This window comes from Lethenteron reissneri, chromosome 65 (assembly GCF_015708825.2).
Source record: "Lethenteron reissneri isolate LAM-NWPU_2019-01 chromosome 65, ASM1570882v1, whole genome shotgun sequence".
Classification (NCBI taxonomy): Eukaryota; Metazoa; Chordata; class Hyperoartia; order Petromyzontiformes; family Petromyzontidae; genus Lethenteron; species Lethenteron reissneri.
Genome location: NC_083843.1, coordinates 1,056,007 through 1,083,156, shown reverse-complemented (window position 1 = coordinate 1,083,156; position 27,150 = coordinate 1,056,007). Strand labels below are relative to the sequence as shown.

Below are 27,150 nucleotides of genomic sequence, written 5' to 3'. Positions count from 1 at the left end.
GGCATTACACCTGGTAACATAAAAAATAGTTTTATTTTATTTTACAATCATGGGGAACTCCGATTCCCATCTGTGTTGCTGCGTGTGCAGGCGTGTTGAGTAGCCGTGCGTGTGAATGTGAAACAACAACGCAGGTGAAGTAAGCGGTGGGTGCGGCTGTGAATGGCCGGCACGCGGATCTGCAGTCCCAGACAAGGTGAGACTGAGAGACGGTGACATCGCCAGCAGTGGGTGATGGAGGCAGGTAGAGTTGGTGATAGATTCACACTGCTAGCAAAAGGCTCAAGATTCCAGGATGGGTCACGGGAGTCAACATAAAAATTCCATCTCAGATGCTACAATGACATTCAAGCAACTCGTCACGTTGGGGTAATTACACGGAGGTGAAATTACGGGACATCATGAGATATCTAAAACTATGCAACTATTTATTTATTTTACCAGGTAAAGCTCACTGAGCAATGTGGCTATTTTCTGAAGCGACTTGGCCACAAATGATGGCTTATCACCGTGAAATGTAGTTGGCCAACTACTCTAAACGCGTGATGTTGATTGTAAATGTGGAGGGAACAACCGGAGGGCCCGAAGAAAAATTCACGCGACCACGAAGAGAGAGAGACACAAACTTTAAATATAAAGCAGGCGTCAGGGTCGGGATCAAACCCCACCATCTCTTGTACACCGGGCGAGGGAGAATACATCTTGTCACCAACTTGCTGTAGAAGGATCAGTTTATCTCTCCACACTGATCTTACGAATGAGCACCGCAGCTGAGCCTCACCGATTAATATTAACAACAGGACAAATTTTTTAAATGTCAACGTGTGTACAATAGCCGTGTTCACCTTGAGGCTGCTGTTTGCGCACCTCGGAGCGTGGGTTCACATTCCAGGCAGTGTCTTGTGAAGTCAATGACGACAATGAAAATATTTTAAGTATTTTACTTCCTTCTCCACCGTCGCTATAAGAGAGAGATCCTGGTCCAGCGTCTCTCTGAGCCACACAGCGAGCAATCCCAGTGAAGTCATGGGCCATGGCGAGCGCGACTCCCAGTGAGAGTGTGGATAGTGAGTTGTGCTGCTCTATCTGCCTGGGCAAGTTCGTCTGCCCCTCCACACTGAGCTGCGGGCACTCGTTCTGCCTGCGGTGCCTGGAGGCCGCCTGGGAGACGGCGAGCAGCTTCAGCTGCCCGCAGTGCCAAGCGACCTTCCCTGTGCGACCCCAGCTGAGGAAGAACGTGGCCCTCGCCAACCTGGCAGAGCAGCTCAGAGTTGGAGACGGGATGGCCGCGGCCGTCGTGTGTGACATCTGCACTGACGGCCAGACTCCTGCAGTGAGGACCTGCGTGAAATGCGAGATGTCCTACTGTGCGAGGCACGCGAGGCCTCACTTGGAGAATCTCAGGCTGAGTGACCACGTCCTAGTGGCTCCCATCGCGAACCTGGAGGGACGACGGTGCCGGCAGCACAGACAGGAGCAGATCAAGTTCTACTGTGAACAAGATGAGAGCCTGGTCTGTACAGTCTGCACCATCGCTGGGGAACATAGAGGGCATGAGGTCATTCCAGTGGAAAATGCACAACAGACAAAACAGGTGAGATATAAATCACTGCTGTAATCCAATATCCCTCAGTGTGACTGCAGCATTCTTTGTGTGTGTTGTTCAGATAGAGAGTCTGTATTTTATCATTTATATTTGCATATTATTAGGTAACTCCTATTGTGCTAGCATTGTGACAGTAAATCAAATCACTTTGGGCAATGCGGATTGAAAAACTGGCACACGATAGACAGCAGAGACACGGATGATGGCAATGTTGATTTTAATGGATAGCAAAGCAGGGTGTTCCATGTTTTAGTTAGAAGACCAAGCACTTTGTGACATGGCTGGCACAGATGTAAAATACACTTCACGCGATAAGATTCGTACTTTTGAGTAGCAATGATGGGTGGAGAGAAATGTCGACTAACGCGAGATACTTCAAATGTGAGACGGTTCAAAAGTGCACTGTCCATGAACTTTAAAGAGGCAAATCAGAAGCCATTCCATTGGGAGAGTCAGGCCGTCAGGCAGAGTTTGATTGTCCATAGGGCAGATTTAGATTTGATTCTGTTGCAATGTTTGGTGTCTAAAATGCCACCCGGCCTCTAACATAGACGCTGTGTATTTGCAATCCGTGACAGAACAGTGGATTGTGATTCAGCGCTGCTACGGTGCAGCTTGACCAACTACCAGAGCGTTTAGCCTGCCACGCTTTTATTGGCAGGTGAAATGGGGCAACAGAGTGCGGGTCTAAGGGCACAGCCAGCAGACTGGGTGGGACTTGACGTGGTCAGAGCTTCACGTTCACAGCGCTTCATCCTGCTAGTGTCAAGCCCTGCCAGGGGCAATCAAATGGGGAGAGCTTAAGTCAAACATCCCAATGAAGGATATTCAAGTCAATCATTATCATCATGATTATGGATGCGGTTGTTGTTTCTGTTGTCGTTGTTGCTGCTGGTAATATTCCTGTTATCGTTATAGTGTTAATATGATAGTGTTAATATTGATATTATTACTCTGTGGTTCTTTCGGTAAAGTCACGTAGAAAGAAAATAAATTAAATTATAGAATACGACGTTTAGATTGCAACACAATCAGTCGTCATCAGGTCGCTAAATTTGAGAGAGAGACAAACACAGACACGGGGACACACAGGCACAGAAGCAGAAAGAGACAACACTTGTGTGTCTGTGTGTTCCCGTGTCTATGTTTGTCTCTCTCAAATTTAGCGACCTGATGATGATTGCTTGTGTTGCAATCGAAACGTCGTATTCTAATATTTAATTTATTTTCTTTGTACGTGACTTTACTGAAAGAACCAGAAAATAATTCCTGCAGTCACGAAAGCTTAAAATAAAGATTTACATTATTGTGTTTGCTGCTACTAACAATGTTACTCTGCGTATTCAATTCTGGCTGTCGCCTGATGAGGCTGGTTGTAATTAGTAGTGAAGCAAAACGTCACGGTACTCGAAGTTGTAAATGTTGTGGGTTTACTTTTCAACACACCGGTGGTGCTGAGCTAGTGACTAATTGGCACGTTTTGTTTAGGTGACAAACCTTCCTAATTGACTGAGTCGGGTGGTGGCGGGTTGAACCACGCATTTGGATTTACACGCTCTAACCAAAAAAAACTTTTTTATGAATAGTATTGGTCGCCAAAGCTTAATTGTTTAACTTAATCTGCATATATTTACTTTTAGAAATAGTCTAGAAATGTTTAAACTGTGTTATGAGTGTGCAGTTCCTATATTGGGGAGCGGTGGTGTAGTGGTTCGCATGCTGCGAACCTGGCCACATGGCTCTCCCTCTTCTGAGTCCTGTCCAACTTGTCCCAACACACCCAAGCAGCAGCCCCATCAGCACCAGAGCTGTCTGTACTCCTAATACCGCTCTGGCACTCAGCTTGGTTTCCTGTAATGTTTCAGATTTAAGTTTGGTGTTTACCGCACTGTCACGCAAAGTGTGTGCTGTAGATATATCGGGGGGTTATGGTTGTCGGTTCCGCGAGATTGCATTGTTAGGAAAAACTGGAGAAAACACGAGCGTGTAAGTGGGGATTCCTCAATACACCACGCTGTGATCCAGCCACCTACCTCTGACACAGATGTTGTGCTGCCTCCTGAAGTCCACAGCACAATGTGGGAGGTTGGAAGATTCAAAAGGCGATGATTATCGCTGGGCGATCCAGAAAACTGGCCTGCAAGGCTCTGGGTTAAAAACATGGGCCAGTTGATGATGATAATGATGGGAGTAACAAACATCGCGTATTTGTCTACCCCGTGTATAGGAGGCGTTCAGACTCGAGAAGACGGGGAAAGAGGAGAAGAAGACTACGGCAGAATCACGGAAACAGCAGCTCAAGGGTGCCTACAAGCGCGTGCAGGTACAGAGAGACACACCAACACGTGCAGGTACAGAGAGACACACAGACACGTCCAGGTACAGAGAGACACACTGACACGTGCAGGTACAGAGAGAGACATAGACACATGCAGATACAGAGAGGCACACAAACACGTGCAGGTACAGAGAGACACACAGACACGTGCAGGTACATAGAGACACACAGACACGTGCAGGTACAGAGAGACACAGACACGTGCAGGTACAGAGAGACACAACACGTGTGCAGGTACAGAGAGACACAGACACGTGCAGGTACAGAGAGACACACAGACACGTGCAGGTACAGAGAGACACAGAGACACGTGCAGGTACAGAGAGACACAGAGACACGTGCAGGTAGAGAGAGAGACACAGTCACGTGCAGGTACAGAGAGACACACAGACACGTGCAGGTAAATAGAGAGACACAGAGACGTGCAGGTACAGAGAGACGCACAGACACGTGCATATATAGACAAACATGCAAACAATACGGTACTTAGACTTTTGCATAAGAGTGCCCATAAATATCATCACTAAATCTCCTTTCATGCATTTCATTACTCGACGTTCTAAAAAATTAAGTCACTCGCCTCTTTGTACGGAGTTATGAGACGTGGCCGTATCGAAGTCGTTTATGAAGTCACATCGCACTGTGTTGTGTTGCGTTTCAATAGCGTGTCATCGTACCTCTGCGTAGGAGTCTCTGCGTGGGACCAAGGCGCGGATCAGCCGAGAGTTTGAGCGCCGGAGGGAGCAGCTGAGGGAGGAGGAGAGGGAGGCGCTGGAGCGCGTGGACGAGGAGGGCCGCTCCGTGCTGTCCCGCATCCAGGCAGACATCGCTCGCTATGAGAGCAGAGTACGCGGCCTGGAGCAGGAGATCAACCAGCTGCTCGCCGCCCTCACCGTGCAGGACCCGCTCTCCTTCCTGCAGGTGGCACCACTCCTAGCCGTGGTGGCTAGGAGATGTTAACTACCTCGCCTGGTATGCAGGAGGTTGTGGGTTTGACCCTGACCCTGACGATGCCTGCTGTAAATTTAGAGTTTGCGTTTTTCTCTCTCTCTCTCCATTGTCCCGTAGATTTTTCTCCGGGTCCTCTGATTTTTTCTTACACATTAATAATCAACATCACAAATTCTGAGTATCAGGCAGCTACTATAAATTCCCACGCGATAAGCCACGGAGTTGAGCTGTCATTTGTGATAGCCAGGTTGCTTCTGAAAAAGAGCGACATTGCTCAGTGGAATTTACCTGCTAAAAAATTTTCAAAGTTCACTTTATTCAGAGTGCAACACATTAATTGTTGTAGTGAGAACAAAAATTGTTATTAAACCACTCATGTAGGTGCTGGACTAAACCTGTGTAATAAAGGACTCGACCACGAAGTCTGGCTTGGTGTCCTTTATTCGGTTCTTCCTCGCAACCCACACGGCTGTCCTTCTATAAGCCTTCCGCACTGATACTGATACTGCTGTTAACCCCGTCACGCCAACAGCTCCTCTGTTGTCTCCCGTTGTTCTCGTAGCCTTCCCGCAGCCTCGCCGCTGTCACCCTCACGCAGCTCCCACTGGCTGCACTCGCTGCTGTTTCTCTTCTCGTCGCTCTCGTAGCCTCTCACACACACAGCCTCGCCGGCTGTGTTCACCGCAGCTCCTCAACCACCCTCTCTCCAGCAGCCACACTGCTGTCTTCTCTCGCAGCTCCTCTGGCTGCTCCCTTAGCTGGCCACCGCTGGCCGCCGGTGCCACTCTTCCTGGCTTCGCCCAACGTGGCCTTACTCTTGTCCAGTCTCTCACTCTCTCTCCTCCTCTTCCGGTCTCATCCCTTAAGAACCTTAACCTTGCTCCCACGTCACCTAACTCCACCTCTCCGTGACGTCACATCCGGGAGGTCGCCCGCGCCCGCATTACACCACCCTCCCCCATGGAGAAAAACCCAGCCGATATCGGCTGAACAACACCAACAGTAATGCGGGCGAAACCGACCCTAACACACCAAAGGACACCAAGCATGCAATATAACAGTAAGAACAATCAACACAACTCAATAATCAAGTAACGTAGCAGAAGCAGGCAATAAATACACAGTAAGAGCAATAACGCAACGTAACAATCAACGAAACACAAGGGATTTAGAACGTGTGCGGGTCGCCGGCCCGTCCCGGACGGTCGGCGGCCCATCCGCGGAACGGGAACGTGATGGAGTTTGAGGAGTGACAGGGTGAAATCCCCCTGTCGCTGTTGGAAGTCCACCAACGTCCCGTGTCCCTGAAGGATCAGTCTCGGGCGTGTCCCGCGGATGTGTCTGCAGCGGGGTCGGAAGGGCTGCAGGGCTCGAAGTTTCCGCAGATCTGGCAGGCACCCTCCGAGCAGGGCGCCTCGTCCCCTCTGGTGTCAAGGCCGGCCTGCCTGGAACAGGTATGACAGGCGCTCTAGCAAGATCAATGGACGCAGGCGGGGGAGAGTCGGCAGCAACAGACCCCGGCAAGGCAACATTGGGAGATGAAGCATCATGTAGGGGAGCAACATACGGTTTCAAGCGCGACGTGTGAACAAACCAGCGGCAAGAACCAATCTGAACACGCGCCGACTGAGGGTTAGGAACCTCAATGAGGCGGACAGGCCCTTGCCAAGGTTTGTGAAATTTGGGAGAGGTACCCGGCCGCACCTGCGGACAATGGAGCCAGGCCAGGTCCCCAACCTTCCAGGGGCATTCCCCCTTGGAACGCCGCGCATACCTCTCGTTCCGGGCCTGGGCTTTGGCCGTAGCCACGCGGGCACTCTCCCGCGCCTCCGAGACCCGGCGAACAGTGTCCCGAATGTAGTCAGGGAGTGGTTTACAAGGTCCCTTAACACCGGTTCCCAGCTGCACATCCATCGGCGGCACGTTTTCCCGACCATACATAAGGTAAAACGGCGAATAACCCGTAGCCGCATGAGGAGTCATCCTGTACGCCGAAAGCACCCCCGGAATGTGCAGGTCCCAATCCGATTGTTGTTCACTCACCGTATGGCACAGCATGGCAGACAATGTCCGGTTTAGCCGCTCAACCATACCATCCGTTTGCGGATGGTATGGGGATGTCCGGACCTTCTTAGTCCCTAGGCCCGCGCATACTTCCGCCAATAATTTAGAAGAAAAATTCCGGCCCTGGTCCGTGAGGAGTCTCTCCGGCGCACCCTTGTCCACAACGTATCCGAACAAAAAGGCGTTGGTAATAGCCAAGGCCGATTGGTCGGGCAACGGCCAGGCCATCGGCCAACGGGAGAGGTACTCAACCCCGACCAGCAAATATTTATTACCCCTCGCCGATGGTGGGAAGGGTCCCAAAATGTCCAGTGCCACCAATTCATTAACCCGCGACACCTGAATTGACTGTAAAGGCGGCACGTAAGGATGTTTAGGTGGCTTACGTCGGGCACAATCAGGGCACGCGCGGACGTGCCCCACGACATCCGTCGCCATGCCATGCCAAAAATAATGACGTTGCAACGTCAACAAGGTCTTCTGCACACCCAGATGTATCAGCGTGTCACAATGGAGAGTTATAATCAACTCGTATCGCAGGGACGCAGGCACCACCAGACGCCAGCGCTCCTGGAGACCTTCCCTCCACATGAGCAGACCATCTCGGATCGCGGTTTCCGGCGCACCCTCCGTAACCGGACCCCCAATCTCCACTTTAGATTGCTTGCGCAAGGACACTAACGAATCATCCATCATCTGCTCCCGTATCCAGACAGACCGCGGCAGATTCAAAACCCCATCAGTCGGGCCCGGTTTCACAGGAGCATCTGGCTCCTCAACAGCCAACACCAGCGGCTGAGGGGGGGATAGGCTGGGTGTACATCTATGCGTCCCCGACGCACATTTGCAAGGGGAGCGCTGTGGCAATCTGGAAAGTGCGTCAGCGTTCGCATGGCGCACCCCTTTGCGATGTTGAATTTGAAATGAAAATTCCTGTAGCGTGTCCAACCAACGCGACAGCTGACCGGAAGGTTGGTCCATTTTAAGGGCATATTGCAAGGCCGCGTGATCCGTACGTACGATAAAGGAACGGCCGTACAGGTACGGTCGAAACTGACGTAGGAAAAAAACAACGGCTAGGAGTTCCCTGCGAGTGACACAGTAGCGGGTTTCCGCGGGCGACAAGACCCGACTACCATACGCAACGACGCGCTCTGCGCCCCCTTTAGACTGAGATAACACCGCGCCAATACCTGTGTCACTCGCGTCTGTATCAAGGATAAACGGTTGATCGAAATCGGGATAATCTAATGTTGGGGCCGTAGCCAACAGATTGCGCAGACTCTGAAAGGCCGCCTCTTCTGGCGGTCCCCACACAAACTTACGTCCCTTACCCGTAAGGAGGTGTAAGGGCCTCGCGATGGTCGCAAAATTCGGTACAAATCTTCGATAATACGAGGCAAATCCCAGAAAGCGACGTACATCCCCCACGGTGGCCGGAGTTGGCCAATCTCGGATGCACGCCGTTTTTTCCGGGTCCGTAGACACCCTCTCAGCGCTCACGATGTGCCCCAAATAACGGACGGACCGTTGCAGTAGGTGACATTTCTTTGGTTTGAATTTCAGGTTCGCGGAGCGCATCCTCGCGAACACCGTCTCCAACCGCCTTAAATGTTCATCAAATGTGCGGCTGAAGACAATAATATCGTCCAAATATATGAGACATGTCTCCCACTGCAACCCCGTCAAAACGAGCTCCATGAGCCTTTGGCAGGGGCCGCATTCAGCCCCATCAGAAGGCAGTTAAATTGAAATAATCCCTGCGGCGTACGGAATGCGGTCTTCTCCCGTGAGGGCTCGTCAAGGGGAAGCTGCCAAAATCCCGAAGAGAGGTCCAGTGTAGAGAAGAACTTAGCCCCCGACAATGCGTCGAGGGAGTCGTCCATACGCGGCAGGGGATACGCATCTGCCACCGATATCTTATTCAATTTTCAAAAGTCAACACAGAATCGCAATTTGCCATCCTTTTTCTTAACCAAAACCACAGGCGCGCCCCATGGGCTGTTTGATGGCGATATAATATCCGCAGCCAACATGTCTTCCACTGCCCCCCGAACGTGTTCTCGCTCGGCGGGACTCATTCGGTGCGAATTCAACCGAATAGGGGCAGCGTCGCCTGTATCAATATGATGGTGAAGCAACGAGGTGCGTCCCAAATCCAAATCATTGGAGCTGAACACATCCGAAAACGTCAGTAATAATTTGTGAAGCGCACCCCGTTGATCCACAGACAGGGAAGAATTTCCGTCACATAAGCTAGCAATCCAGCGATCATCCGAAGCCACAGGCTCTGAAACACCAGCAACCACTTCCTGGCTTCGCGAACAATCGTGAGCCGTAAATGCCGTAGTGGCATGTGCCACCACCGTGCCAGCCGGGACGCGAACATTTTCAGTACCCGCGTTGAGCACCTGCAAAAACGGCAATTGATCTGGCCGGACGATGGTCTGTGCCCCAACCAGCGCCAACCCGGCCGTTATCGAGGCTGAAGGTGACAACAAGACCCCAACCGCTCCTAGCTGACTAGGCAGGGGCTTCCGATACCGCAAGGGAATAAGCATCTGTGAGCCAGGTGGGATGTCAACAGATGTCACGGATAGCGCCTGCACTTGTACGGCCGAAGCAGGTCGCCCCCAGGGCGACGGCAGAAACGAAATTTGACGGCCACCCGGCAGTTCAATACAATTCTCATTAATTTTAATCAAAATAGGCATCTTAGCCAGGAAATCAGTGCCCAATAAACAAGGAACTGCCAAGGATCTTGAAATCAACACAACGCCCGAGGCCGACACATCCCCGATAGATATTTTAGCGTCCACCTGGCCCACGATCCCCATACTACCCCCGTTCGCAGCGACGCACGACCCGTAAACCGGACGCACGGCCCCGGGTGAGATGCCCAACAGATGAAAAATGACATCCGATATTATAGTCGCGGACGCTCCGGAATCGACCAAAATGCGCACGTCCACCCCTTGTATAGATCCCGGCACGGTGGACGAACCCGTAGCGGCTGCGACAACCCTCCGTGCCAATTTGCGCCACTGCGTCACAGAGCGACAAGGCCCCGTCGAAGGTCTCTCCTTAACAACAACCCTAGGATTGCACAACGAAGGTGATGGGTGAGGTGTAAAGCCTTGCCGGGTGTCTGGTGCGTGCCGACTTGCCTGGTTCGGTGGTTCCTTGGTCAGCTTGGCCGTTGATGAGGCCTCCTGTTGCGGCGGACCCGGGATGCGGGCCCAGCAGTCCTTCGCGTAGTGGCCCCTCCGTCCGCAGCGGAAACAATCGGCGTCGTTGCACCGAAGTGCAGGCCTTGCATCCCGCCGGCCCCGTACCGGTGGTGCAGCGCGAGAGGCCGGCCCACCGCGGCCTGACCATGGCCCAGAGGCGGCCGTCAGCTCCTGAGGGCCCCCCCCATCCGGCACGTATACCGACTTCGTAGGGTCCCAACCCAGAGCGCCACCCTCTGCGACGGGCCCCCCTGTCCACGCCGCGACTTGTTTCCACCGTCGGAGGTTGAATTGTGCATCCAGACATTTTGCCGCCGCCCGGGAAGTGAGCTTCTCATGCCCACACACCGGCATGGGAATCCCAAGATCCCGCGACAGCTCGAGCATCTTGCCCAAGATGAGAGGCTCGAGCAGGTCAGGTGTTGTTTCTGGATACGCGGCCATTGCCAAATCAAGCACCGCACCCCTGTATGCTACGGGCGATTCCTCGGGCGCTCGTTGTCGTTGAGCAAATCGCCGATGCGCGTTGTCAGGTGGCTCGTAGGCGTCGGCCATTTCTTGAAAAACTCCATATAATGTCTTCTTCTTTTCGGCCTTAATGGAACGAAAAAATCGAACAGATTCATCGTCCAGAAGAGTCGGCAACACTTCTAAGGCCTCAGCATCGGTCCATCTCGCAGAACGGACCGCCACCAAAAATCTGCAGGCGAAAGCGCTCCAGTCGCCCCCAATGGCGAATTCTTTGACCGTGGTGAGATGGCGACTCCGACTTCTCTTTACTCCGCCCTCCGCCGATGGCTCCTCTGGTGGAAAATTCAAAATGGCGTCGAACCGCGGCGTGGTCAAGATGGCGGTTTCCCGCCGCGGAACGCGCAAGATGGCGGCCTCCTGCCGCGTGGCCAATGGCGCTGGGAGCGAAGATACCGTGGCGGCCTGTGGAGCACTCTCCGCCCTCTCCGTCGCCGTCCTCGGGGTGACGAGATGACACAATTGGCCCAGGACGTCCTTGAGAGTCTCCAGTTGCTCCGCCATCTGCAGCCATCGCGGATCAGCGTCTGATGTTGTCGGCGGCCCCGACACTGCGGCTACATCTTCAACCCCAGTCCCCGCACTCGTTTCAGCAGGGCTCTCCTCCACCACCCCGGCAGGATCCATGTTTGGAGGGAAGTCGTCGTCTTCGGACGAAGAAGCCGATGCTGGCGCTGGAATATTTTTCTTTCTCACTTGTTTCGACATGCCGTTGCACTTCCGACACCAATGTAATAAAGGACTCGACCACGAAGTCTGGCTTGGTGTCCTTTATTCGGTTCTTCCTCGCAACCCACACGGCTGTCCTTCTATAAGCCTTCCGCACTGATACTGATACTGCTGTTAACCCCGTCACGCCAACAGCTCCTCTGTTGTCTCCCGTTGTTCTCGTAGCCTTCCCGCAGCCTCGCCGCTGTCACCCTCACGCAGCTCCCACTGGCTGCACTCGCTGCTGTTTCTCTTCTCGTCGCTCTCGTAGCCTCTCACACACACAGCCTCGCCGGCTGTGTTCACCGCAGCTCCTCAACCACCCTCTCTCCAGCAGCCACACTGCTGTCTTCTCTCGCAGCTCCTCTGGCTGCTCCCTTAGCTGGCCACCGCTGGCCGCCGGTGCCACTCTTCCTGGCTTCGCCCAACGTGGCCTTACTCTTGTCCAGTCTCTCACTCTCTCTCCTCCTCTTCCGGTCTCATCCCTTAAGAACCTTAACCTTGCTCCCACGTCACCTAACTCCACCTCTCCGTGACGTCACATCCGGGAGGTCGCCCGCGCCCGCATTACACCTGTAAAGAGTGGTTTTGTCTTTTTCTCCGTTCTCCGTGTGCAGGTATTTGCTAATTCCCTGATGTCGCACTCCGCTGTAAATAGAAGGCGACTGTGTGGAGGTGGGGCATCTGTATAGGTCTGTAGGATGTCAATGTTAATGTGAAATGCGGGTTTGTGTTTTTCAGAATCCCCTGCGTGAGAATCTCAGATCAGTACCAACCCAGACTCAAACTCGAGCTCTGTCTGCCACCTGGTGGATTAATCAGCAAACCGTCGTGATGTGATTCCTAATAAACCCAATTGTATGCAGTTATATCCCATATAGTCAATTGTATCCCATACAGACGGTCCTCAGGTTACACATGCAATTTGTTCTCGAGACTCGTTCGTAAGTCGAACGGTTTGGAAGTCGAAAAACAATAATGCACCGTATTTAAATGCCGACACGGTTATAAAATGTGTTATGGTTCAATAAAAAGGGAAGCATTGTTAAGCTCATAATAAATAAGGAATGTTGTACATTTGCATCTAATACTGAAAAATGTACTGTATAGTAAATTAAACATAAAATAAATTAACATAAATAGAAACTAACTTTATTTTCACTTACATTTACGCTACCTTGTAGTCGAAAGGGGGGCAATGAGTCACCACAACAAACAGGGCACGCATGCACACACAAAGACAAAGACACCCCAACGACAACAATCCCCCGTGTCGCCTTAACAGGCTGTTTGGGGCAAGTAGTCTCAGCGAGCAGTGCCCAAGATGGCCGCAACTGTGGCAAACGAGGGGGCGGGTGGTCAGCGTCACGGCCCGCTGCTTTTGTCGCCCCGGTGGCGATGTTCACACTCCACACCAGGTACTAGTGTTGGCGTGAGCAAAAACTCGAACTCGGATCGCCGCTTTCGTAGTACAGCGCACTCAACGTGACGCTACCGCTCCCCACACCAATACCAATACCCGCCATTCGCCACTAAGTGACGGTGACATTACCATGGCGCCTGGGCCAGACCAGGTGCACTTTGAGGCCACGTGAAATGTGGAAGGCTCACTGACAGGTCTCGGGACAGACCCAGGTTCCATGGATTGGCTGACAGAGATGACTGGTAGATGCACCAGCTGTACCCACCACACTTTCACACACCCACACACAAATGTTCGTACACACGCAAACACTCACAGCATGAGGCCGACTCATTACATCTGGCAGAGGATCGCTTCTCTGAACAAAATAGTTCTGCGGTTCAGTTTGCAACCGCGAGTTTGTATTTTAAGTCAAAGTTATTTTTTTATTTCATGGAAGCTGATTTATAAGTACCAGCGTTTGCAAGTCGAGGGCTGCCTGTTTTGTCTATTTATAGAGAGACATGGGACCTCATTAGACTCTGTGTGTCCTGTGCTGTGAGTGGTCAACCACGTTATGTATGCCGATGATTTGGTAATTGCTGCTCATTCAGAGGAGGAGTTGGAGACACTGCTGCCGAAACTGGACCGTGCCACTCAGAGGTAGGGCCTTACCATCAGCCCCACCAATACTAAGCACCTGCCTGGGTATTTTGTACCATTGGACACTGCACCCCCACAACTCCCAATCAGTGATGGGGCAGTTGTGGAGAGAGTGGAGAGTTTCCCATACCTGGACAGTGTGCTCATGACCGGTTCTGGTTTAACAGCAAAAGTCTCAGAATCAGTCGAGCGGCAATGTATTTTCATCGGTTGCGTGACGCTGTGTGGAAGCTACCTGGTCTGTCGCTCTGCACGAAGCTTCAGGTCTTCTCGGCCACGGTCAATCCCTCCCTTCTCTAGACTTGCGAAACGTGGATCCCCCTAATGGAGCATCTTCGCCGGTTAGAAACATTTAGGCTGGCCTGCCTAGGATCCATCCTGGGTTTAACCAGGCTGGATTGTGTGAGGAGCTCACAAATCCTTTAAAGATCTGGGCAAAGTCCAATCGGTGAGCTCCTCCAACAGGCAAAGCTGCGTTGTCTAAACAGCTTTTGTTCGGCCGGATAGAGGGGGCTAAACGGGCGCGGCATGGGCTAGAGAAGAGATAGAGTGATGTGGTACAGGAGGACGTGGAGCTGAGTGGACTTGCCGATGACTGGTACCAGCAGTGTCAAGATCGGCCTCTGTGGAGGAGGCTCGTGAAAGACGCTACTGGGCAGTTGCTGGCAGTTGCCCTCCAACAACAACAGAGGGCAGAGGAGTGACGTTCACAACAACGAGCGGCGCGCCGGGTGGTAAAGCACAGCAAGTTGGCACAGTAGGGGGCACAGGTGGTGCATCAGCCAGTCATCTCAGTCATCTCAGTCAGTCGACCTGTGGCACCTGGGTCTGCCCCGTGACCTCCTGCCAGCGGGCGTTCGACAATTCACGTGGCCTCAAGGTGCACGTCACCGCCACTTAGTGGCGATTGGCGGTTGTTGTGTAGAGAGACATAGGCCCTCATTAGACTGTGTGTCTCATGCTGTGTGTGTAGAGAAACATGGACCCTCATTAGACTATGTGTGTATCATGCTGTGTGTGTAAAGAGACATGCACCCTCATTAGACTGTGTCCCATGCTATGTGTAGAGAGACATGGACCCTCATTAGACTCTGTGTGTTCCTGTGCTGTGAGTGCAGAAGGAGCTCCGTCTCCCAGGAGACTCAGGATGACCCAGACCCCGTCTCCCACGGTCTGAACCTCGCAAAGGTAATCTCAGTGGGCGGCGTCCAAACCAAACTTCTGCCTTTTCTCGGTATGTCGCTCTGCCACGACGATCTTCGTTAGACTCCATTACAGACTCCGGATTGCCGACAAATCCTACCCATTTGGAGGGCTGGAGTGCATTAATGCAGCGTGAACCATTGGCAAGGGAGACCTGCGTACATTCAGGTCATGAAACGGGCACCAAGGTGCTGGTTGAAATATCGCTAACAACTCGAAGGGTCTCACTCATCAAGAGTTGCAAGTAACAATAGCAACGTGACAGCGCGTTTCTTGAGAGCAAAAGGGCGACTTTGTAAGCTACGGACGAAGCACGTTCCAGTCCCGTCACGCTCATTTAGACGCTGACCATAATGCGTGGGTGCAGTGGGTTCACGGTTGGTTGAGGAAAGTGGCTGCTAGGTGATAATTAAGATGAACGTGAGCCAAATGATAAGTAACTTATTCTACTTAGGGTGCTCACTTGGGGCAAATTGGGATTAAAATGTGCACATAAAACGAAGTGCAGGATGGAGACTGCAGCTGTTTCCTAATCGCGATGGTAACCTTCACAACCAGGACTTAAAAAAGTACAACGGAATGTAAATGATTGACGGGGTTTCAAAGTTTTAGTGCAAGATTTTAATTTTTCTCCGGGTCCTCCGTTTTTTTTCCCTCCACATTTAGAAATCTGCCTTCAGGGTATTTGGCTGCTATACATTTCCACGTGAAAAGGCACTTCGATGAGCAATCAGTATGTGTGGCCAGGTCGCTTCTAAGCAGTGCAGTGTGCATACCGCTACGTTACCACTCCTCACACTCACTCACCCACTCGCTCACCCACTCACTCTCTCACCCACTCACTAGTTTATATGTTTAACAGTTAGTATACACACCAGGGGAGCGGTGGGACAGCGGCTAACACGCTGCACAACGTGGGGTCGATTCCTGGCTAAGCAGCGATGAGCTTGGCTAGTGCTGGGATGGGTGACCACCGTGCATACCAGGTGCGATAGGCTGCAGGGCTCTATGACCTACCTATTGAACGTATTTTTATTTGACCAGGTGCAGGTACCCACTGAGCTAAGGTAGCTCGTGTTCACAAGCGAGCTGGCTGTCACAAATTATAGCTCAACCAAATGGCTGACATCAACGTCATCCCGTGGACATTTATATCAGCAGCCAAATATACATAGAGACCCATATAGATACAGAGAGACCCATATAGATACTAGACTCATAGTTACACGTAGAAAACATAACGATACCAAGGGACACCTTGAGATACAACAGGGACACATAAAGATACATAAACACCCATAGAGATACCCAAACACCCATAAACATCCATGTAGAAACATAGACATACATACTCATAGAGATACATAGGGACACATAGAGATACATAGAGACCCATATACTGAACTTATTATATTTTACCAAGTAAGGCCCCATTAAGCTGTCTAGATCTTGTTCAGAAGCGACCTGCCAACTAGAAATGACAGCTCAACCAAGTGGCTGATATCGTCACAGTGTGGACATTTATAGAAGCAGACAAACAGTCGCTGCTGGAGGGAAAAATGGAGGACCCGGCAGAGCTTTGGGAATCGATATTATTTAATTAAATACAAACTTTAAACTGTTGTGACGGGGTGGGCAGCAGAGGGCAGTGCAGCGTGAACTATTATTGTACTGTACCTCTACGCTTCCACCTTCACGATCCCCACCATCGCCAACGAGCACCGACGAGAGCGTGTGAAGTATGGTCAAATAACCTCCCACCGCCAGGACGCGCACGGCGTGGGGAGGCGCACACCAAGCAGCGGAGTGACACACAATGTCTGTGTGTGTGTGAGTGTGCGAGGCTGTGACACACAATGTCTGTGTGTGGATGTGAGAGTGTGCGAGGCTGTGACACACAATGTCTGTGTGTGGATGTGAGAGTGTGCGAGGCTGTTACACACAATGTGTGTGCGTGGATGTGAGAGTGTGCGAGTCTGTGACACACAATGTCTGTGTGTGGATGTGTGAGTGTGCGAGGCTGTAACACACAATTTATGTGCATGGGTGTGAGAGTGTGCGAGGCTGTGACACACAATGTCTGTGTGTGGATGTGAGAGTGTGCGAGGCTGTTACACACAATGTGTGTGCGTGGATGTGAGAGTGTGCGAGGCTGTGACACACAATGTCTGCGTGTGGATGTGAGAGTGTGCGAGGCTGTGACACAATGTCTGTGTGTGGATGTAAGAGTGTGCGAAGCTGTGACACACAATGTCTGTGTGTGGATGTGAGAGTATGCGAGGCTGTGGTACAGGCGTCGTGTTTGGAGAGAGACGCTTTGAGAGTGGCGTCAACATCGTGGGGCTGGCATCACCACTGTTCACGAACATTGCACACACACCCATGCTCATGTTAGTGTAGCACTTTTGTTATTATTAATTATAATTCACTAATTATTATTCACAAGTGATTAGCAGTATGTGTACATTTATGCTAACTAATATTAATATGTGTACACTAATACTAACTAATATTAGTATGTGTACACTAATACTAACGATATTAGTATGTGTACACTAATACTATCTAATATTAGTATGTGTACACTAATACTAACTAATATTAGTATGTGTACACTAATACTAACTAATATTAGTATGTGTACACTAATACTAACTAATATTAGTATGTGTACACTAATACTAACTAATATTAGTTTGTGTACAATAATACTAATGAATATTAGTTTGTGTACACTAATACTAACAAAAATTAGGTTGTTTACACTAATACTAACGAATATTAGTGTATGTACACTAATACTAAATAATTTTAGTATATGTACACTAATACTAACTAATATTAGTATATGTACACTAATACTAACTAATATTAGTCTGTGTACACTCATACTAACGAATATTAATGTGTGTACACTAATTATAACTTAAATTAGTGTGTGTACACTAACTAATATTAGTATGTGTACACTAACTAATATTAGTATGTGTACACTAATACTAACTAATATTAGTGTGTACACTAATACTAATTAATATGAGTAAGTGTACACTAATACTAACTAATATTAGTCTGTGTACACTCATACTAACGAATATTAATGTGTGTACACTAATTATAACTTAAATTAGTGTGTGTACACTAACTAATATTAGTATGTGTACACTAACTAATATTAGTATGTGTACACTAATACTAACTAATATTAGTGTGTACACTAATACTAATTAATATGAGTAAGTGTACACTAATACTAACTAATATTAGTTTGTGTACACTAATACTAACAAAATATTAGTATGTGTACACTAATACTAACTAATAGTAGTGTGTGTACACTGATGTAGAGGTGTAATTGCGCATGGCTACGAATGTTGAGGTGTGATTATGCATGGCCACGGATGGCCAACAAACACAAGGGGCGGGGTTATGGCCGTACACAAGGGTGGCGCTCGCACCGACGTCCGCATGTGTATCCCCCACGGGCCCCCCCTCGGGGGCGAGTCCTATAAAAGGTGATGAGCTCGAGGGCTCGAGGTCGGGACTCAGCTTTAACCAGAGAAGACGGAAGACCAGCTAGTGTAGGCCCCAGAGCTCCCCTGGCTCGCTGTCCTTATAAGGGCCGACCAGGGCAAGCCGGTGGCGTGGCCCCGAGAGCCCAGACGAAGCTGGTCTGGTGACTCAGGGAGCCGGGATCCCAGCTTAACCAAGCTGGGACAGATAGCCTCCCCTAGTCCCGTAGTGGAGGAATTGGTATAGGTTAGAGGGGTTAGCTGTCGAGAAATCCCTGTAGCCAAGTGACCTGTAATAACTGTGTTGGTGTAATAAATAAGTGTGCCTCCGATCCTGTCGTCAAGCCTCCATATACTTACTACATCTGGTGTCAGAAGTAAAACGTCCAACGATGGACACACGAGGGACGACACGTACCAGGGAGTCGGAGATGGAAGACGCCGCGGCCGAATCACCACCAGAGATGGCCGGGGTCGGATCGGAGCTGCCGGGGCCGAGTACGCCCGCGCCGCCACGACAAGAGGGGGGGGATGCGTCGGCCGAAGGACTCCGGCTGGCCCACTCCCGCCTGGCGGAACTGCTCTACGCCGCGGCCGCCGCGTTGGAGGAGATCACGCGGCTGGGGGCTGGAGGAGCAGCGCGGGTCGACGACGGCAGCCGACGCGGGGCAACGTTTCCCGCCACCCCGACGCGGCTCGCGGTCAAATTTCCCGCCATCGCTACAGTGCGAGCGGAGGGCGGGGCCGGGCCGCGTCACGTGTCTGCTGAGCGCCAAGCACAAGCCGTGACATCATCAACACCGGCCGGCGCGTCAACATCAGAGCGACCGGCGATGCCATGCTCACAGCCCGCCCACACTGTATCATCGGCGGGGAGCGACGGAGAGCGTTCTGCAGCCACGGACGCCGCCTTACAACAGCGTCTGCCGCCTCTTAAAGAATTCGTAGGCGCAGACGGAGACTGGGGTGGTTTCAAGAGGCGGTTCATCGCTCATCAAGAGATGGCGAACTGGTCGGACGCCGAGGCTCTACGCGCGCTGCCAGCGATGCTGGACAACGACGCCCTGGCTACCCTCACCTCGGCGCCTAGGGAAAAGCGCGCCACTCTACACCTGGCGTTGCAGCTGCTGTCAGCCGTCTATGGGCCGCCTTCGGACTGCAGGCAGCTGTTCCACGATCGGCGTCGGGGCGCCAACGAATCGCCCCTGGCCTTCCGGACGGCTCTCCTGGCCCTGGCGAAGGCTGCTTTTCCAAGGATGGACGAGGAAGGAGTGGATGCCATGGTGGCTGAGAAGCTGCTGCTACTCGCTGATGAGCTGGACGTCAACGTCCTGGCTCAAGACGACGCGGAGATGTCGTCCCTGCTGGTCGCGCACCACATCCACGGGGGCTTGCGGTCCCTACGTCGAAAGGCGGCAAAGGGGGCGGCCGGCCATGCCATGGCGGCTACCGCCCTCCCATCGGAGGAGGTCTGCGGGGTGGAGCGGCGAGGGGAATGGAGATCGGCGGCACCGCAGGCTCGGAATGGACCGAGCCGCCAGGAGCAGCCCAGGACATCGGGGGCGCTCACACGCTGCTACAACTGTGGCCTGCAAGGCCACGTTGCCTCAGGATGCCGGGCTCCCCGTCAGCGCGGTGCGACACCTCGTCCGGACGCCACGCCGTCTCCTCCCAAGCTCCAGCAGAGAAATACGGCGAGTCGCGGCACCTCACACGTTTGGCCCACGCACACATCCGACACACACTCACGCGCTCAACTAAACAGGGCTCCAAATTCCCCGTCCGTCGCGCGCGATTGTTCTGTAATGCGGCGAGCACTCCAACCGGGTCAGTGGTCGGAGCTCGCCCATCGTGTCGTTGCTGCGTCGGCGGGATCATCGGTCGTGGTCGGTCACATTGATGGGGTAGAGGTGCGGATTTTAATTGACACAGGGGCATCGGCGACCATTATATCTGATTTGATTTATAACATCCTTCCCGTTCAAAGTCGTCCCTTGCTCCCTGTTGACGTGCCATGCTATGCTGCTAACGGGGGCTCGCTGGGCATTATTGGGCAAATCCGCGCCACTATCTGCATTGGAGACATTAAATTATCCGGGCCTGTTTTGGTTTCCTCCTCACTCGCGGTTCCGTGCCTGTTGGGGACGGATTTCTTGGCCAAAATGCCCATCCGTATCCTGATTGACCAGGGGTGCATTGAGCTCCCATCGGGCCGACGCGTTACATTTTTGTCTTCCCCCACCACGGAGCGTCGGGCGTTTGCCACCGTGCAGGCGCTCGTGACAAAAACTGTGCGCGTACCTCCGGGGGCTCAGATGCTCGTCCCTCTTAGGTTGCGTCGGCCGTTTAATGAAGGGGTTGCGGATCGGGGGGTCTTGTTGGGACCATCTCGGGCCGGGGTAAATGGACCCGATTTGCTCGCGGCTCAGACCATGGTGAGAGGGGATGGGGACCCCTTCATTGCAGTCCTTAATGTGGGATCGCGAACGGCCGTGGTTCCTCAAGGGACCGTGCTTGCACACGCAACGCCGGTACCCTATGAGGAACCACTCGTGGGTCAGGTATCCACCGATCCTCCGTCGCGACCGCATTCGGACTGTGATGACGGATGGCTGGATGCGCTTTGCGCGGGTTCAGTGGACCTGTCCGACTCGCAGCGCGCGCAGCTGCGAGTTCTCCTGAGCGAATTTGCTGACGTTTTTAGTCAACACAAATTTGATATTGGTTGTACTAAATTGCTGCGACACCATATTGACACGGGTGACAGCGCGCCAATCCGCCAAAATCCCTTTCGGTTGAGTCCCGCCGAAAAGGATCATGTCAAATCGGCTGTTGATGACATGCTAGCCGCCGATATCATTTCCCCTTCCAACAGCCCGTGGGGCGCGCCGATCGTTTTGGTGAAAAAACACGACGGCTCACTGCGGTTTTGTGTCGACTTTCGGCGTCTGAACAAAATCTCTGTGGCAGATGCGTACCCGCTTCCTCGAATGGATGAGTCGCTCGATGCCTTGGCGGGGGCGCGATTCTTTTCCACCCTCGATTTGCTATCTGGATTCTGGCAGCTTCCTCTGGATGACGAATCAAAACCTAAGACTGCTTTTCGTACACCGCAAGGTCTCTTCCAATTTAACCGCTTGCCGATGGGTTTACATTCTGCGCCGGCAACTTTTCAGCGGTTAATGGAATTGGTCTTGGCAGGTTTGCAATGGGATTCGTGTTTGATTTACTTAGACGATGTCATCGTCTTTAGCAAATCCTTCGAGGAACACCTCCAGAGGTTGCGTGCTGTTTTTCTCAAAATGCGGGCTGCCAATTTGAAATTTAAACCGCAGAAGTGCCATTTACTCCGCGAATCGGTGCGATATTTGGGTCACATTGTTGGGCGCTCGGGGATATCCACTGATCCCGCCAAAACGGAATGCGTCAGCTCCTGGCCGACTCCCACCTCGGTGGGAGAGGTCAGGAGTTTCATTGGGTTCGCGTCGTATTATCGACGATTTGTGGCTGACTTCGCTACGATTGCGAAACCATTGCATGCCTTGACGTCCAAGGGAGTCAGGTTTCATTGGGGGCCGGAGGAGGAGGCTGCTTTTCGCGCCCTCCGGAATGCTTTGGTGGGGGCTCCGCCGTTGAATTACCCCGATTTTTCACAACCCTTCTTGCTCGATACTGATGCAAGTAACACGGGCATCGGGGGCGTGCTGTCCCAGCTCATTGGGGGCGTAGAGCATGTGGTGGCTTACGGTAGTCGGGTACTGTCTCCAGCCAAACAGCGGTACTGCGTTACCCGTCGGGAATTATTGGCGATTGTTTATTTCATTCAGCAGTACCGCCCGTATCTGTACGGTCGGCGGTTCACCGTCCGTACAGATCATGCGGCCCTACAGTACGCCCTGCGGGTTCAACAACCATCGGGCCAGTTGTCTCGATGGTTGGAGATCCTCCAAGACTATGACTTTGTCACCACATATCGTAAGGGTGTCCGCCACACGAACGCTGACGCCCTGTCACGATTGCCACCCACTTCGGAGTGCGCGTGCCTCTTGGGTTCGGGGCGTTGTAGGCCCTCGAACGTCACCACCGATTCGGTCCTCGTGGCCGCTGCCGATGCGCCTTCGGCTTCGGGTCCTATCGAGCAAGAAGGGAGGGATTCGTTGCTGGGGTTGTCGGTCGCGGAATGGGGACGCCTCCAAATGGAGGACACCTCCCTCCTCGCTCTGCGCCGTCGCGTCAGGGGGGCTGGTCAGGGGGTGGCGAACGTTGACTCGTGGGGGTTGTTCCAGGGTCTTTTAATGCACTGGGATGGAAAAACCCGCCGCCAGCGGCTCGTGGTTCCTGCAGCATTAAGGGGTAAGGTGGTATGGGCTGTTCATGAGCGGCTTCTGCACTTGGGGGTTCACAAGACCTTTGCCACGCTCCAGCTCGATTTCTTCTGGCCGGGCATGGAAAAGGACGTGGGGGATCTCCTGGGGTCATGCACGCAATGCGCGCAGAGGAAGCCACCTGCTAGGGGGTCCAACCCTCCGCTGCAGTCCATTAAGGTTTCCCGGGTTAACGAGCTCGTCGCTCTGGACATACTCGGCCCATTTCCCGCTACGCCCAGGGGCAATAGGTATCTATTAACGGGGGTCGAATACTTCACGAGATGGCCTATGGCCTGGCCCCTGGCAAACCAGTCGGCAGCAGCCATCGCGGAGGCCTTTGTCCAGGGCTATGTCCTCGACAAGGGTGCTCCGGAACGGCTGCTTACTGACCAGGGTAGGAATTTTTCTGGTAAACTCCTGCGTGAGGTGTGCGACCTCTTGGGTACGGAGAAGGTTCGGACCTCTCCGTATCACCCACAAACTGACGGGATGGTGGAACGGCTGCATCGGACCATCACGTCTATGCTGTCCCAGCAGGTGTCAGTATCCCAGACGGATTGGGACCTCCGTATAGCCGGTGTGTTGCAGGCTTACAGAATGGCTCCCCATGCGGCCACCGGATTTTCCCCTTTCTTTTTAATGTATGGGCGCGAAGTTAACCCCCCTGTGGCGACCCAGCTGAAGCTCTCGGCGCCCCAAGTGAAGTCTAACTTGTCCGAACACGTTAAATTTAACATCGGTAAATTGTCTGAGGCGCGGGAAGCGGCCGTGCAAAATTCTGAACTCCGCCAGAGGGCGAACGAGAGGCTTCGGCTGGGGCGGGTGCAGGTGGTCAAATGGAAACCAGGGGACAGGGCGTGGTTGCACTGTCCTCAGGTGCCGCTGGCAACCTCGTCGAAATTGGTACGGCCGTGGCGGGGGCCAGTGGAGGTCGTACAGGTTTTGCGGCCGCAATGTGTTCGTGTCAAATGGGGGAGGCGCCGGTGGTATGTGCACCCCTCAAGGTTGAAACCATTCATCGCGCCGCCCCGTGGTTCACACACACACACGCATGGCCAAACGTGTGAGGGTTTCGCCGACTCCCCGACGCCGCTGCACTCGCCTAACCTGGCACCAACTGTCCCGTCCCCAGGTGAAACAGGAGTGACGGGCCCACGCCCACCAACCCCTCCCGGAGGGGTCGGGGGTCACTCGGCGGCGACGCCTGACTCTCTTGCACCCGGACCGTCAACAACCATCACTGAACGTGCCAGGACGGGCCCTTGTGACGGGCCCGCCGCAAGAACGCGCGCCAAAACGCGCAGACTTTTGTGAGGTCGGCCGTTGGGGGGCCTTGCGGACAATGGGGGGGGCGGCGTCCGGAGTGTGTATATATGTTGGTTTTGGGGTGGTTATTCGGGGGGGGTGCGTCGGGTTATTTTTTTTCTCTCTCTCTCTTCCTGTTGTTGTTCTTGTTAAGGTTCTCTTGTTCTTGTTGAAAAAATTTACGCGAGGCACACACACGGGGTTTTCGTGAGGGATGCACCTTTATTCTGATTTTTTTTTGCAACCAGGGATGGCTGCGAGCTGTACAGGGGGGGGTGATGTAGAGGTGTAATTGCGCATGGCTACGAATGTTGAGGTGTGATTATGCATGGCCACGGATGGCCAACAAACACAAGGGGCGGGGTTACGGCCGTACACAAGGGTGGCGCTCGCACCGACGTCCGCATGTGTATCCCCCACGGGCCCCCCCTCGGGGGCGAGTCCTATAAAAGGTGATGAGCTCGAGGGCTCGAGGTCGGGACTCAGCTTTAACCAGAGAAGACGGAAGACCAGCTAGTGTAGGCCCCAGAGCTCCCCTGGCTCGCTGTCCTTATAAGGGCCGACCAGGGCAAGCCGGTGGCGTGGCCCCGAGAGCCCAGACGAAGCTGGTCTGGTGACTCAGGGAGCCGGGATCCCAGCTTAACCAAGCTGGGACAGATAGCCTCCCCTAGTCCCGTAGTGGAGGAATTGGTATAGGTTAGAGGGGTTAGCTGTCGAGAAATCCCTGTAGCCAAGTGACCTGTAATAACTGTGTTGGTGTAAAAAATAAGTGTGCCTCCGATCCTGTCGTCAAGCCTCCATATACTTACTACACTAATACTAACTAATAATAGTATGTGTACACTAATACTAACTAATATTAGTATGTGTACACTAACACTAACTAAAATTAGTGTGTGTACACTAATACTCACCACAGATGGACGCTCACCGACTCTGGACACAAACTCAGCCGGTGACCGCCTCCAGATTTCCACGGATCTCAGGACGGCGACGCGGAGCGCTGTCTCCCAGGGTCGCCCCCATCACCCACATCGCTTTGATGTCTGGGGCCAAGCCCTGTGCTCCGAGAGCTTCTCGTCGGGTCAGCACTACTGGGAGGTGGACATGGGGAGCGCGGGGCTGTGTCGGGTTGGAGTCACGTACGGGACGATCCCACGGAGAGGGATCGCCCCCTACGCGATTGAGGGCCGCCTGGGAGGGAGTGACGTATCCTGGTGTCTAGAGAAACATGGCAACAGCTTCTCAGTGCTGCATGGCGGGGTAGAGACGTCACTGTCGGTGCCAGAGCCTCCACGGAGAGTCGGGGTCCACCTGGACTGGGACGCGGGGCTGCTGTCGTTTTACAGCGCCCACTCTATGGCACCGTTGCACTCGTTTCACCAAACCTTCACTCAGCCCCTACATCCTGGGCTATGGGTGGGTGGGGGGTTGTTCGGGGGTAAAGTTCGTGACTCAGTGAGGATTGTGGATCTGAGTGGCGCGTCCTGAGAGAGGTTAACGTGAACAGCGCAGAGGGCAGACGCCAAGACACACGGCGCTCGCCACCCTCGTCACCGTCTCGCGCAGGGCCAAGCCCGTGGCTAGCTGGTGGCTGTCGGTGGCTAGGGCTAGGGGCTGCGTGGCTCTCCATCACAACGGGGGGGGGGGGGGCTGAGCGTAAACAACATTCATGGGGGGGGGAGGGTGATAAAATGGTTACCGTTCTGTGTGTGTGAAGCCAACGTGGATGTATTTACCCTGCCAGAGGAGTGTGACTGTGGTGTAGGGTGCAGTGATTAGCAATGGTGAACTGGGATGTGTTTATACACTGGTGGTGTCATGGGTTGTGGGATACAACAGCAACAATAATATAATTAACAATTAAACGTATAAATGTGTGCGTACGACAGTAGCATTATAACTTTTTTTGTTGTGACGCTTGTATCGTCGATTCCACAATAAAAATACAGAACACAACAATGTGATGCCGCCGCCACGAAGCCGTTCGGCAGGCACCAAATCCCCGACCTCGCCACCACCAAGCAACGGAGCCGACCCCGCGTCCCCCTCACCTCACCTCACATGAACACACCCGCACTCATTTCCCCCCCCCCCCCATAGAGCTCCGAGGGGAGGTCGCCTGGCCGACCGGTTTTTATCCGAGAGACCCTTATCGGGATTAATTCTCACGTTTTCCGTCGATCAGGGGATTGGATGACCTCCCCCGTGCTACGTGGCACCGTGGCGCTGCGGCCGGCCTTAATATGGTGTGGTCGCGGCGTGGGGCATTCGGCCACCGCGGTTGAAGCGCATCTCCCCCCACACACACTCCCACGGGTCGACGGGGCGAGCAGGGGAGGCACGGGACAGCATGAATAGGGGGGTCACAGGGGCTGTTGCGCATAGTCATGGAGGGTTGGGATAATTGCGCTTGAGCGCGCAGGCCCCATTGTTAGGGAGGGTAAGGGATTAAGTAGGATTTACGCCTTGCACGCAGCACACTGATTAGCATACAACAGCGCCCAGAACCGCCGTGCGCGTGCCAGAGGATCGCGAGCCCATTGTTTAGCGCAGCATCCCCTTTGAGGTAGGGAGGATAAATAGAGGGGCGCAGAGGGAAAATAGCTCTCTTCTCTCCAGCGCCAGGCGACAGGACGCTCTCCAGTCCAGCGACCCGATCGTCCGTGAGACGCATCGAGGTGCGCTGCGAGCACGGGATCAACGAACCGCCGTGGGCATCCAGCAGGAAGTAAGTAGGTGAATTAGAATCATAGCAGATAAATCGGGAATAGGTATAAAGGTATCAGCGTAGGCCAGCCTCGTCGACTCACTGATTTAACATTAAATTACCAGGTATCAGATAATAAATCATTAATAGCGAAGCGTGGTCTCGCGTGATATTGTCGTGCAGTGTGAGCGTGTGGGTGCGCGTGTGTACACTGTGGTTCACCACGTGAGTGAGCTCTGCGTAGAGCGGCGCACGAGTGGGTGTCGCGTGTGTGCAGGTGTGTGCGCTCGTAGTGTGGGTGAAGGGGTCGGTGCGTCCGCAGGTCCCCGATCCGTCTGTCGCCGCCGGGACTCGCGCAGTGTGAGGGCAGCGCCGTTCGCTCCCGACCCCCGTTTTAATAGCGCGTGATCCGTGGAGAGACAACGCAGCGTCTGCAGGTGAACGAGGGCGTGCGGCGAGCTATGCCTCTCACACGAGCTCGCGGAGGGACGGACCAGGGAGGGGAGCCGTCGGGCGATGAGCCCAGCGACGGCAGCAGCTGCTCGCAGAGCAGCGAGGGGTCG

General features: G+C 53.2%; 1 protein-coding gene across 2 annotated transcripts; it reads left to right on the top strand.

Moving 5' to 3' along the window:
• The first annotated feature begins 977 nt into the window (after nt 1–977).
• Nucleotides 978–25,503, top strand: LOC133359702 (E3 ubiquitin-protein ligase TRIM7-like). Of its 2 annotated transcripts, none has more exons than XM_061578222.1 (7): nt 978–1,594; nt 3,834–3,929; nt 4,632–4,865; nt 12,043–12,100; nt 13,442–13,490; nt 14,609–14,724; nt 24,797–25,503. In XM_061578222.1, the coding sequence occupies exons 1-7, from the start codon at nt 1,034–1,036 to the stop codon at nt 25,366–25,368; spliced, it is 1,686 nt and encodes a 561-aa protein (XP_061434206.1). In that variant the 5' UTR covers nt 978–1,033; the 3' UTR covers nt 25,369–25,503. The 2 variants fall into 2 exon arrangements, with proteins under 2 accessions (XP_061434206.1, XP_061434207.1); XM_061578223.1 differs by having other exon boundaries at nt 14,609–14,678; nt 24,797–25,273.
• The last annotated feature ends 1,647 nt before the right edge of the window (nt 25,504–27,150 follow it).